At 32.1% G+C, this 15,030-nt stretch overlaps 1 protein-coding gene across 4 annotated transcripts in view; it reads left to right on the top strand.

Annotated features, from left to right (window-relative positions):
- Positions 1-15,030, top strand: part of SHOC2 (SHOC2 leucine rich repeat scaffold protein) — a 65,302-nt gene that overhangs the window by 38,069 nt on the left and 12,203 nt on the right. For all 4 annotated transcript variants that reach the window (XM_016145724.2, XM_016145723.2, XM_036223701.1 and 1 more), the window contains 2 exons: positions 201-338; positions 11,986-12,116. In XM_016145724.2, coding sequence (XP_016001210.1) covers positions 201-338; positions 11,986-12,116 — 269 coding nt within the window. The remainder of the gene's footprint in view (positions 1-200; positions 339-11,985; positions 12,117-15,030) is intronic.

Genomic DNA, 15,030 nt, shown 5'->3' on the forward strand with positions numbered 1-15,030 from the left:
TATATTTTAGGTCTACAATGTAATGATTCAGTATTAGTAAGACGTTATTTTCAAATAACAGTTTCAGATTTTGTGTTTGACTTTAACTTTTTCAGAAAGAAAGCATAATTTCAATATAGAAAATGAAGTTTTTTCTTTCAATATTATTTAATATATTCTTTAATAACTCTTATTTAATTTTTGTGTTGGTCAATTTACAGGTGAATTATGTAACCTCATCACGCTGGATGTAGCTCACAATCAACTTGAACATCTTCCAAAGGAGATTGGAAACTGCACACAGATAACCAACCTTGACTTGCAGCACAATGAACTGCTAGACCTCCCAGATACTATAGGTATGGTATGAGAGGTGAAAGAAGATATTGATAATCATTTATAGCTAATTGGCATTAAAAGACTATAAAAATTAAAAGATTAAAGTTCAGTATTGTCAAAGCAGTAAAACTTCTAAACGGTAGTATTTTAAAAACACTATTTCCATTTTCTGGCAAAGAAAATTAGATTTTAGGAAATGAGCTCAACTGGATTATAAAGAAGGTAGATATTAACTCATACATATGTAGTCTACTGTAGCTCTGTCTGTGCTTAAATTGCAAAATGGGCACGTTTTCAATTTTTGCTTATTTCAGAATGTTACATGCTATTGTAAAGGGTGTAGTCCTTTGCTTAAAAGTATATCACATTGAAAAATAGACTGTTGCTGTTTAGTTTTTAAAACATGGCCAGTACAGTTTAAAAGTGTGTTCATCTGTAATATTGAGGGACTAAGAGATGTTTTGAAGTGCAAAATGTGTTTCAGAATTTAGCTAAACTGCAAAGAGTTGAATTCCTCTTACTGTAATATGTTCTGTATTTATATAGTCTTGTGTATTTTTCTAACTGCCTATCAATTTATACAAACAGTAAAGGGAATTTTAAATGTTGGGAACCTTTTTAGTTATTGGTATGATAAAAGGTCACTATGTTTATTTAGAAAAATTAGATCTGTACTTAATTTGTATAATTTCAGTAATGAATATTTATGAAGTTGTATTATTAAATCATATGAGGCCTGTGGTATCTGTCTCCAGAAGGATTTCGTTTCCTTCTCTTAGTACCTAGAGGACCACTTTAATTCATTTATGTTCTAAGGCTTGAGATTTTTCTGATCTCCCAGATGATTCGAAGGCTGCTGCAGACTAATTGTATGGCTATTTTACTTCCAGTTTAGCATTTGTACTACAAGGCAGCCCTGTAGGATTCCAGTTGATATCGATTACGGTACTCTGCACCCTTGGCAGGCTCTTGACAGAAACGTGTGTTAGCCTTTCAGCTGTATCTTCTAGTTAGGGAAATGCTCTTAGGATAAAATCTTATCCATCGTTTTTGCTTGTTTCTGGATTCCCAGGCGGTTTCTGGTAGTTAGTCAGTATTTTGTTAGCTCTCTGATTTTTGTTTTAGAAGTGTTTTTAGGTTTTTTCAATGGGAGGGTTTGTTCGAATTACCTACCTAGTCTACCATCACTTGAAACAGAAGCAATTGTTAAGGAATTTTTAAATAAGTAAATAAGTTATAATAGACTATCTTAGGTTACATGACAACTATTTTTTTACATAAAAGCAATCTGAGACTTCTTCAGGATATAATAGCTAGTCATTAAAACCTATGGATTCCTGATTCATGGCCCAGAGCTTTTAAAATTATATTACTGTTTGTAGTGGTAATAGACTAAGTAGTCTCGTTAACTAGTTATAGTTCAATTAGATTTATCTTTGAAAGGAGGGTGGTCTATAATACATAATGAATTGTTCTATTAATATTCGTAGTAAATATTCTACCAAATTTCCTATATAAATAAAATAATCAGATTTCTGATTTAGTAGGAACTGAACACAATTATTTCTTGCTTTTCTGTCTTTAAAGTCTATTGACATGGCCAAGATGAACAAAGAGAAGTGACCCTAAAGGAAAAGAGCATAGAAAAGATAGATACTGCATCTATAAAATACGATCAGGCCACTAGAAGAAAGAAACAAAGAGTATACTTTTTAGAATACTGCCGAATAAAATTTAATGGAAAATATTATATAATATGAATATATCTAAAGATCAAATTAGTAATGTGTGGAAGTAATAAGTGGAAGAAGTTCCCTAGAATCTAGAACAAAAAGACAGAGAAATACAAAATAAATGGGAAAAAAAAGTCATGGGAAACAGGACTAGAAGTTGTAGAAAAAAGAGGTAATACAATGAAGGAACTAATAAAATATAATTTTATAATTATTTCCCTGAACTTGACAAAAACCCAGATAGTAAGATTGAAATTGCTTAACCAAGAAGAAATAATGAAAAAAAGATGTGTCCTGGTACAAGTTTTAAAAATTAAATTTACTTAATTAGTTTGAATAATGCTATAAAACCTCTTTATATAGTTTCAATGTCAGGGTAGTGCTGACTACATATAATAACTTAAGAAATGTTCTCTTCAGTTTTTGAAACAGTTTGTATAAAATTGGCATTATTTCTTCCTTAAGATTTGGTAAAATTAATTGGTGAAGCAACCCGGGCCAAGATTTTTCTTTGTAGTAATGTATTTAAAAACAGTTTTAATTTTTTGAATAGATATAGGTCTATTTATCACTTTTTTTCATTAGCAAACTTAATCATTTGTGCCTTTTATGTATAATAATAGTATTATGTAAATAATGTAAAAATAATTTGTCCATTTCATTTAACTTATCACATTTAATAGGCACAAGTTGTTCATAATAGTCCCCTATCATTTGAATATCTGTAGAATCTATAGTAATGCCACTTACTTCTTCCCGATATCAGTAATTTAGATCTTTTCTCTTTTTTTCTAATCATTGGTTAGAAGTATATCAATTTATCAGCTTATTGATTGCCTCAAAGTTTTATTGATTTTTCTCTATTGTTTCTCTGATTTTTATTTCACCGATTTCCACTTTAACCTTTATTAACTTTTTTCATTGGCTTACTTTGAATTTTATTTGTTCTTTTTCTAGTTTCTTGTGGTAGAAGCTTGAGGTCATTGATTTAAGATCTTTCATCTCATAGAGGCATTTTAGTGCTATGAATTTACCCTGATGTACTTCTTTAGTAGCATCTCACAAATTCTGACATTGTGTTTTTCTTTTTGTTTTGTTCAAAATACTTTCTGATTTACCTTTCTGTATCCTTTGTGATCTGTGGTTTATTTGAAAGTGTGTTATTTAGTTTTCAGTATCTCACAGTTTTCCAAGGGGCTTTCTGTTATTGATTTCAAATTTAATTTCATTGTGGTTGAGAACATTATGTGACTTGAATCATTTAAACTTATTGAGACTTATTTATGGCTCAGTATATGGTCTATCTTGATTAGTATTCCCTGTGCAACTGAATATGTATTCTGCTTATGTTGAGTGGAGTGATATAGATGAGGCAATCAATGAATTTATTCTTCTGTATTTTCTTTTTTGTCTCTTTTCCTCCTAATTTTTCTTAGTTACACTGTTAGGATGTGTAACATTTATGGTATGTCTTGTTATCCTAATGAATCTCTTTTTCATTAGTCTTAATGTTCATCAACAATCCTGTTGCTATAGTTGCCCCAGTCATCCCTTGGTATGCTGAAGTCAGTCTTGTAGTAATTTTCTTAGAAATGGTTCATGAAAAGAAGTTCCCTCATTTTTCTATGTTTGTATCCTTTATACTTGAGGAGCGTTTTGGAAGGATATGAAAATCATTAGGTCCAGCTTCTTTGTCTTGAGCATCTTAGAACTAAGTAGTAGTTCTGTTTTTTGGAGTTGAATGTGTAAAACATGAAGCCAGTCCAATTTTTTCCCATTATAAATGACTTAATATTTTTACCTGGCCACGCAAAGGATTATTTATTACTGAAGTTCAAGAACTCAGTTTCTCAGAGTTACTTTTTCATGGTCCATTTTCCTGAGATATTTCAACAAATAGGTTTAATTTTTATTTCAGTATAATTTTCTTGAATTACATACTGATATTTAGTTTGTGTTGTATGTTCTTACATTGGACTATATGTCTGTAAATATTCTTATTTTGAACAAAATTAGAACAGTAAAGGAGAAAGGAAAGAAGAATATGTAATCTTGATCACTTTTCAGAGGAATGTCACATAAAAGCATGTTATAAAAGCATCTTTTTATAAAATTAAAGTCTTGCTCAGTCTTAGAAAGAAAAATAAAGGTTTTTTACTCTACTGAAAATCAGACAGGAGAACTGAATTAAAGATTCTTGAAATATTATAAAGGTTTTTTCTTATCACTCTCATTGATGCTTAGTCACCATGTATTTCTTAGGCTATGGTAGGCACCGGATACTTTATTATTCTGTGGCTGTATTAGGTGAGTTCTAGTTTCAAAGCCTTTGTACTTTTTAGTTCCTCTGCTTAGAACTCTTTTCTCCTACATATCCATATAATTTCCTCTACTCTTTCAGTAGATCACATGGATATATAGGGCAGGGTCATCAATCAGCCCTTGTCTTACCCTCAAGTAATCTAACAATATTTTGTTATTTAATATTTTATGAATATGTTTGTATCCCTATCTTGTTAAATAACAGTCAAAGAGGGATACAATTAAAGTATTAAAATGAATAGTCCTGCAGACAGAGAAGACAGGTGGTGTTGGTTGGTGATAAAATCTTCCAGTTAGTAGTAGTAGGGTCCTTTGGATTCACTTCCTCTGAGAAAGAATAACTTCTCCATGTATTCTTTTCTCTTCTGGCTTTCTTAATTTTACATTTCTCTGTTTCATCAGAAGTAATTCTCTATTTTAAGAGTATTAATTTATTTCATTTTTAATCTCATAATTAAGATGTTACATCAGAATAATACAGGTGCCTCAGTTCTAGCACATTCTACATGGTCAGATTACAAGTATGTATTGGAAATCAATGAGAATGGAAATATTAACAATAAAAAATTTAATATTTTCATATGCTTTGACAGTTGTTAGCAAGTAGAGTACAGCGGTTATTTCAAGTATAATGACAAAATGAATAAGTAATGTTTATTGAAATATTGTATATTTATAGTTATTTATCATGTACCATGTTTATTAAAATAATTCTTTTGCCTTTCTCCATCCCTCTTATCCTCAGTATTTTGATTATGTAGCAGAAGGTTGAGATTTTGTGAGAAATTAGAATATTTAGGTTTTGGTATGTGACAGATCTCAACAGTCTTAATTGACCTTCGAGATTCTCTTATTTATTAGAGAAGGGTAATTCACCTCAAACAGACAGTGGTAAGCTTGATAAGAATATAGCTTTCCTGATACTTTTCCTCTTTTACCTAATTTACTTCTTGAAAAGTATAGCTTAAACTGAAAAACAAAAAACCAACACCTGTCCTGGAGAGTTGACGCTAGCTTGGCAGCAGCTGCCAGACTAAAGCGTTTTCCCAAAACTTAAAATTGAAAGTTAAATCTTCTAACTACCACCTTACACTTTCCCCAAAATCACTTTATTTCCTTGTCTTTTCTTTTTAAATACGTAGACCTAGATGTTTCCCCCCTTTCTTTATTTAATGTGAACACTTAGCGTAGTTATCACTCCTTGGCAGTGACCACTGACTGCCATTTGCTTCCAGGCTGAGCAGTGAGTGCCAGGATCATTGACAGCTCATAGGACGTGAAGAGGCAGAAGGAAATGGGGAGGGGTCTCTTGGTTGCAGTTAAGTGAAAGAGTGCTTGAAACATATTTCTGGTCTCTCTGATTTAACCATTAGTTTGGCCTTTTGAAGAATAAAAAGTGTATTCTCTTTCATGTATTTTCTAATTCAAGAATCACTTACGAACTAAAGAAAACATTAAGCTTCATTACAACAGTCATTTTGTTTCAAACTATGAGCCTTAAAGTCTTTTGAGATTTCTGGTTGTGTTATGGAATTGGGGGGTAGGAGTTGTCTGAAGTATGAAAAAATATTTTACATTTTATTTCTTCTCAAAATGAGATAAAAAGAGAAATATGCAACAAGACCTTGCCTTCAAGGCTGGAGCACAGAACAATTCACAGAAGTCTTTTTGTTGCACTGGGCTCTGAAGAAATGTTACAGTAATTATGGTTTTATCAACAAGAAGAGTTTTGGTAGTTAAGTTTTAGGTAATTGCAGTGCAGCTTACATATAACAACTTTACCAGTTTTCTTTTTAATGGCATTCTTTTGGGGTTTCCGACATTTAAGAATTTTTGTATTGCTTTTCAGTATGCTTTCAGTTTTTCAGTTTAATGTTGGAAAAAATTGTACCTTTGATATTATTTCATCATTAGAACTGTGTCTTTTCTACTGATTTTTTGCTGCTTTGTTAAAATAAGGTTAAGGCTTTTGGAGTTGGAGTCTTAACTCAAAAGTTACACTGAATTAACCTGAAGATGCTGATTATATTTGCTGAAATTGAAAGCATCTAATTTTAATTCATAGCCATTTGATGTTGCCATATTTTAAAAATCTGACAGCATAAGAAAGCAAGCTGTCAAAGTGGAGCTCAGAACAACTTACAATCACAGTTAAGCACTTAAAAGCTAAATGCCAGTGATTGGCAGTGATCAGCCTACATTTAATACACAGAATCTCAGCAACATTGATTTTATTTCTTAGTAGCAATGGCTCAACATTAAAGCAAGCCATGGCTTGATTTCTAGGTTGCAGTTTAGTTTGTGGTTAAAACCGCTCATTGAAAGAGGTTAGAGGTTGAAACCACTGCAGGGGGGTGAATCACAGTAAATGCCAGGCTTCTGAAGTCAGGGGTTTTTGTTTGTTTGTTTTTTTGTTTGTTTGTTTGTTTTGGCATAAGAGTTTTGATACGTCATCCTTAATTTTTTTCACCTCCTTTTTTCTGAGAGTAATGGATTTTGACAAAATGTAGATGACTGAACATACCATGCTCTGAAGAAAGTGATAAAGTATTTGCAAATATGAGTTTCTTCATCAGAATAGCATATTCTCATACATTGAAATTTTTAAAGTTCAGTCTTTTCTTTCTCTCTCTCTCTCTCATACACACACAGAAAAAAGAAAACATTTAAGAAAGTTAGAGGTACTATTTTTGTTTAAATAACCACTGATTTTGGTACTAGATAATGTTATGGAACAATTTTACCATCATTTTCATTTTGTAATTTTTAAATTGTAGAAACCTGTTCTGATTTTTAAAGTTAGAATTTTAAAGTTATTTTGCCTTTGAGAGAGAAGTTTCAGGAATCTGGTTTTATTTACTGGGTTTTGAGTTGATAAGGATTTAGAAGTTGGTTACCATCCTAATCTTTGTTACCAGAGAAAGCTTTTAGGTTTCAGTGAGAATAAATTATGGTTAAAATATTGTATTTGTCCCCTATTCTACTGTAAACAGTGATCGAACAAGACATGTCAGTTGATGGAGCAAAATTATGGGGATTTTCCACTATTAACAAGCCCTTTCCTCTTCTGACAGATTTCAAAGACCCCATGGTGAATGCTTTAGCCATTTTATTGCAGTGGAACAGATTTCTTCCATAGGGAAAACAGTGGTATGGAGGAGAGAAAGGGTTGGTCTTATTTACTTCCAGTTTTTTTAAAGGTTAACTGCCTCTTGCATCTTCAGCTTCATACAGCAAATTAAAATTTGTTCAGAAGATTTTGAAGTTCTTTATAGTCAGACATTATAACTGCTTATAGAATTTCCACCTTTACCAGCTTTGCTATAGCTAAAGTGGCCATGGGCAAGGAATAGGCAAGGAATAAAATATTGATATCTTTCCTCCCTCCCCATTTTGAAAGGATGTGACTAAACGGGTACTGTCTTTCACTTTTGGCAGGGATGAAATTGATATACCCTTGTGGTACTGTCTATCAAAATTTAAAATATATGTTCTGATACATCAGAAATATTTTCATGTGTGTACAGAGATCTGTGTATAAGGTTGTTCTTTACAGAATTCTTTTTTAAGAATTAATAATAAGTACTGTCAAATTGGAAAATGATTAAGAGATAATGCTACAAACATATAGAATACAGAGATTGAATAAATTGTGGTTTATTGATATTTACTATTAGCTGTTATATGGGGGGGGAAGTATATAGAATGATCCCATTTATATAAAAACAAACACATAAAAAAATCCCTGTATTTGTATGTGTATAAGTAAATGTTTAGAGAAAGGTCTCAGATGTACTTGTTGGACTACAAACACAATTATCTTGGGAAGAGAGTAGATGCATTCGTATATTTTGTAACTTAAAAATTATTTGTGGGATGGAGGAATGCAGAGAGTTGGAATTGTTCTTTGTTTCTAGCTAATATCTAAAAATGGGCTACTTAGAAGTTGGGTATCTCGGAAAAAAATCATTGAAAATATTTGTAGAAGAATTAATTTGTTTTCAGATAGACCAAGTAAATCTGATACATATTTAAAAACCATATTTAATAAAGTATGGTTCGTAGATATGCCATTTTATAAAATGAAAGTGGGTCAAAGAAAAGGGATTTTTATGCCAATTTTTGATGAAAACAGTACGCTGCCATGAGTCTAGTTTACAGGGAGGTCAATAAGATCTTGATAGAATGGCCTGGGAAAGTTTCATGAACAAATATATTGGACTTAGTGTGGAATCAAAAGCATTCCATGAGCACAACATGGACAGTTAAACAGCATGGAGGTAAGAATAAATATATTTTACTTCTGTGTCAAAAGAAAACAAACTAACTGGAACAAAGTCAGTGAAGACCTTGAAGAACGATTACTTGATAAGGAGCCAGCTGAGTTTAATTTTGGCTCTAACACTAACTGATTGGTGACTTTGACAGAACACTTCACATATCTTATGCTGAAGTTCATGCTAATTACTCTCAGATGGCTCTTACTGCGGCTTCTTGGGTATCTTTCTCATCTCTTATCTTTTTTATCAGGATGGGTATCTAAAACTTCAAACCATCAGCTTTGTTTTCCCACAATTTAGCTCATATTTCTCATTGTATGGGTGTTAAGTACACAGCTTTCTGGTGATGCTCAGGAGGCTGCTCCTGGAGCCCTGGAGCCTCTTGTCACAGACTTGTCTAAACTCTTTGAGGCCTGGAGCAGCAGGAGCCCTGGTCCCACCAGGTGGCCATGGCAGGCCACTGTTATGTGCACTGGGAATGGACTGCCATGTACCATTCCACTCCTGGCTCCAGCAGGCCTGCCGTCTCAATGTCCCAGAAAAACCTGACCTCGCAATTTAGGAAAGATACAACATTTGAGCCCCTAAAACTTATTTCATACACTGGGAAAAAACGTTGGGAAAGACCTTTTCTAGCAGGGGTGAGGAAGGGATAGAGGATCTATTTGATCTATTTTTAATAAGTAACATCCTAAAAAGACAAACAAACAAACAAAACCTCATAATGTAAAGTGTCCAAATATCTTATTTCTACATTAGTAAAAAACATAATGTAAAATATTCATTCAAAAAAAAAAGAATGGTAGAAAGGTATCACAATTTTTAAAATTAAAATGCCTTTAGAATTAGATTTTTTCTCTATCTAAAATTATAAAGCTATAGAAAATTAGAGAAAATATGGACAAGTTCAAAGAAAAATATTTTGATCTTTTGTAATTCTACCGTCCACAGATAACTATTTCGATGTGTTTAATTTCCACTCTTTTCGTATGCATGTGTTTTTTACATTGTCAAGATCATACAAAATGTGCAATTTCATCTTGCCTTTTGCACTTAACATTATAACTTCAAAGTCTTTCACATCTTAAAAATTTTTGTAACATAATTTTAATAGGTACGGAATATAGCAGAATATAGACACGTCATAAAATAAAATCATGTTTCAACCATTTGTTATGTATCAGTCATTGTGCCAAGCATTTTACACACATTGTATTTAATCCTTAGAGCAGCCTTGTCAGGTATTGGACTTTATCCCCACTTTCTGGGTAAGGAAATAGACTCAGTTAAATAACTTGCCTGGAGTCACATAGGTTATATAAAATTCTTTGTTTTTTTCTATTACACCTGTGATGCCTCCAGTTTAAACAATTATTTATCTATGCTTGAACATATAGGTTGTCCCTATTAGTAGCCATTTAGAAATGACTATAATTAATATAGTCATAAAGCAGACTATTTTCTGCCAACCAAACATTTGTATCATAGTCAATGCCATAGTGCAGTAGTAGCAATAGTAAATGTTATTCTTGCCTTTATTTCTAATCTGTAAATTCTCTGGGGCTTTGGAAAGTCACCCAATTCTCTGCTTTTTGAAATTTTTCCCTCCAAAATGGACACATCTCACCAGAGTGTCATCAGAAAGGCACTAGCGAAGCATCCTTAGTTAATTTAGAAAGCACTTTAAAGACAATTAAATTGTCTTTGCTAAATGGTAGTTTTTGTTGCTTTTGCATTCAGTTTTCTGCTTATTGGAATCTTAATCAGAACTAGCAAACTCTTGGCCCAGTTTCTAAACACTATTAGAATAAAGTAATGTAAATGAGCATAGCATACCTCTGGAGTAGTTTTAATTGCAGGAATTGAAATGGTTGCTAAGTTTTTCTGCATTATAGTTGGCTAGACTTATGATATAGAATTATCAGAGTGTTTTTATTATAAAAGACTAATGCTTACCTTGAAAATATAAAGGAATAAAAAATAACTCCGTTTAGTCACTTCTTATAACTTCAGTCACTGATTTTAGCAACAGGAGAAGAGGTAGATGAGTGATAGCTAGTTAAGAGTAATGAGGCACACAGTGACTGTCCTCCTAGGATTTCAAGGCTTTAACTTATGCCACAGGCTAATAAATGTTTTCTGTTAAGTATTGCAATAAGGTTGCCTTTAAGAAAGAAAATTATTCATTCAACAACTTTTTGAAAAAGGGACAAAGCAAAAAGAAAAATAAACATTGAAAGGTTGCTGAAAGTTGAAAGGCATCCAAAATATTTGTCTCCAAAAAGTTATGTGTGACACAGACATCCACTTCTATAGTATCTAACAGTGGTAATACTGTTTAATTTAAAACCAGAGGCTACACTTGATATTTCAACTTGGCCCATCTAAAAATGTTATAGCATTGTAATTTGAAGTCAAAAAAGAAATTCATCATTTATGATAAACAAATACTAAATTCTCGTCATTATTACCTTTTTCTTTTCTTTCTTTATTTTTTTGGTTTGTTAAAATGTACTTATTTTCTAGTGTTATATTGTTTGGCAAATTAAATTTGAACTTTTTATGATAGATATCATATTCATCCATGTAACATACCTGTAGCTTGCCATATATGTAGTCTTGGCCGTAAACCTAGAAAATGCTTATTTTTCTGTGCTGCTTTTTAATGTATTCAATAGTAGCTAATTTGTGCTTAAGCTGATATATGTTAGATGTTAAGAGAGACTATAACTTTCATTTTTGTTTGTAATTTTTAAAAATAATTTTGAGAATTTTTACTATCAGATTAACCTTTCAGAAAAATTTTAGAATGTTTATATTTAAACTCATGGAAAATATTAGACCATTCTGACCTCACAAAATAATTGTGCATAGTATATTTTAACTAATACTATTTTAGAAATTTGGAAATTTCTTCAAGATTACATGTAAATTTTTATATGTAACCACTTGTTTTATGTTGGATCATCACACAGATACAAATGGGATAACTATTATAAATTTAAAATATACACTACTTGATGTTATTCATTTAGGCCTTATCTGAAAGTTAATTCGTTATTAAGGTATGCCAGTACTTTCTAATAATTCATTTTTAAAATTGACTTACAGCTGTGTATTTCATTATTTCTCTAAAACAAGTGGACACAAAAGTGCTTTCAGTTTCATCCTAGTTGATAGAGTGTAGTGTGCTGTTTCTTGGTACTAGAAGTTAAGAATTTTGCTGAAATAGTGTTTCACAGTAATTCATAAATATTTGGTTGATAGCCTAGGACAGTGAGAGAGGCTCATCATATTTTCAAAAAAAAAAAATTTTTTTTATGTGTTCACAGGAAACCTATCCAGTTTAAGTCGTCTTGGTCTGAGATATAACAGACTGTCAGCAATACCCAGATCACTGGCAAAATGCAGTGCACTTGAAGAATTAAATTTAGAGAACAATAACATTTCTACTTTACCAGAGGTAAGAAATGGATTAGGATAAACTCTTGAAAGAAGCCTGTAAGATAATGAAGGGGAAAACTAGTAAGTCTTTATAGCTGGGTAAATAATTTGTCAAAAAATGAGTGTGCTATGGATATATAGCCACCGCTAAAATAAAAATTCAAAAGAAGAAAGAATAGGTATGATTCTAGGAACATATTATTTTTGAATGTGCAGAAGGGAGAAACCAAGGTTGAAATTTGTTGTGCTATATTCACCTTTAGCATCACATAAATCTTTTTCATGTCATTTTGAAAACTGGTAATAAAAACTGTTAAGGAAAAGTTGTATGGCTGGTTTTAAAACTCAGTTACTCCACCCAGTTCAGATATAAAGAAAGGTACTGTAGAAATATGATAAATGAAAAAAAAAGAACTATGTAGAACATACTATTTATTATCAAGGTTAATATTAGCTGCAACACTCCTGTGACCCAGGTTATTACCCTGTTTATACAATAATTTTAAAGCCTATTTAGCATCTGTCACCAAATTTGGGTTTTGTTGGTTCTATTAGGATATTTTTACTTATGTTGCTTATAAATTGGGTAAGATGTAGTATTTTTTTTTCTTTTCAACTTTGTTGATTGTTTTTTCACCCTTTCCTCTCATTCTTTTGCTACCTGCTGTTTTCGCATACCCCAAAACTTGTGTATTAAGTGGCCCTATTATGTTGAGACTATTGTTAATTTTCCCATGGGTGTGTGTGTGTGTGTGTGTGTGTGTGTGTGTGTGTGTGTGTGTGTTTGAATTAAGAATAAAGATGCTTTGGATGAATGTTGTTCAGATTTATGCTTTGATTTATAAAGAACAATTTGAGTAGATGAAGCTATTGGTTTGTAGCAATTAGTTTATAAAATATATTAATTCAGTTGATTTGTTTCTTAGGGATACAGAAATAAAGTGGCACCTATAAACTTGGCTCCTATTAATCTGGATTTTTGTGGAAACAGGTTGGTCAGAGTACAAAAATGAGTTTCCAAAGATTGTAGTTTCTAGGCTGGACCAGTTTACTGAAACTACTATGACAATATCTCACCTGTGGCAAAAGATTACTGCTGTTACTAGCAGTTTAAGTGGGGTAAGGAATAGCATCCACAGATTGTAGATAGAGTCCTGACAACTAGATTGTCTGGACTTTTGTCTTTCTGTGATAGTAATTTAGAATGATCAAAATAGGTGAGGTGTACTGTTTAATGTTATCATCCCTTTTTCTAAAAGTGATTCATGTTCATAAGAAGGCCAACAATTAGCACATTAATTAGACCTGTTGTGATGCTTTTAGGGCATGATTTGTGAGCGTAAGTAAGATTGACCACTTTCACCGTGTCACTGTGCCTAAATATAAAGACTGGGTTTTAAATTTCACAAAGTGAGAAATTTGAAATTTACTTATATATCTAGTCTTATTGTCAGTGAAAGGAAACTAGTAAATATTGGATACCTCCTAGGATATACACATTGTGATAAGTACTTTTATATATAATTTGTGAGTTAAATAGGTCGGGATTTATTTTTGATAGAATTATAAAGAGGACAGCTCTCTTCAGTCTGGCTGTTGAAGGTGTGTGAGTGAGAAGGAGGGAGTTTGTGTGTGTGTGTGCGCGTGTGCGTGTGCGTGCGTGTGTGTGTGTTTGTGTGTTTTTATACTGGCCTGTTTTCAGATAAAGAAGCTATGGGGGAAATCCTTGATTGGCTTTGTCCAAATATGGGAAAGCATTAATCCTTATTTAAAAGTAGTATATATGCTTTGGAAGAACATATTCCCAATGTAGATGTCTGGTTATCTGCATTTATAATAAGCACAATAAGGAAAACAATAAAATCCATTAAACAGCACTTACTCTAGACATGCAAGCTGGGTTAGGCAAGAAAAATCAGGAAAGTGCTTTTTAGTTGGGGCTCTTCATACTGCTGAAATCAGAGCTGACAGAATGGCTATATACTTTTCCATTTGAAGACTATCTGAAAGTGGACTAGTTTTAATGCAGACATGTACATACACATAAAGAAAAGGAACATAATAAAGTTCTATATATATATATATATATATATAGATATATATACACACACACACACACACACACATACACATACATACATACTCAAGGATGAGGCTAGGAGTTCTATACATATTACCCCATTTAAATCTTCACTATAATTTTGCTAATTATTGGAGTATTCTCATTAAATAGGTAGGGAAATAAGATTTAAGCTAAGTTATGTTTTTGGCCAAATTTGTTACCTTATGTATTTTTCTGGGTATATGGTGAGATATATATTTATTATCTAATTAATTCACCGAAGGTCACAAAACTGTAAGTAGAAGATCTAAGATGAGAACCCAGATGTGTCTGACTCTAAAGCAATGATAAACAACCTAAGAATGTCCTAAGAATGAAAGATCGGAGAGCTGCCTTTTTGTTGCCCCTTTTCCAATATCCTCAAGTATTAACATTTTTTAAATAGAAAAACGTCAATTCAGTAAAGTAAGTCAGTTGTAAGAGTAATAAGAATTTTTTTTTTTTGCTGTGAGAGTCAATAAGACTCCTTTATTTTCAGTAAAGTAGGATATAGACATTTTTCCTGAATTGATTGCCGTGCAAAGCTTTATCACCACTCTTATCTGTGCTTTTCCTTTTATCTGTGTAAACCAGTAGACACATGTTAAGTAGCTTCTTAAAGTTCAGTATGAAGAACAAGCTTCAATTCATTATGTAATTATACCTCTAATTATGTAGTTATTTCATTCCTTCAGCTGGCATTACAAATTGACTGACACCTCAGGTACTAAGACTTCGGTTTCCTCATGGTAGACAGCTGAAATTTAAACATTATTTAACACACACACACACACACACACACACACACACACACACACACATTCCACACTGC

Source organism: Rousettus aegyptiacus, unplaced genomic scaffold, assembly GCF_014176215.1.
Source record: "Rousettus aegyptiacus isolate mRouAeg1 unplaced genomic scaffold, mRouAeg1.p scaffold_m13_p_6, whole genome shotgun sequence".
Classification (NCBI taxonomy): Eukaryota; Metazoa; Chordata; class Mammalia; order Chiroptera; family Pteropodidae; genus Rousettus; species Rousettus aegyptiacus.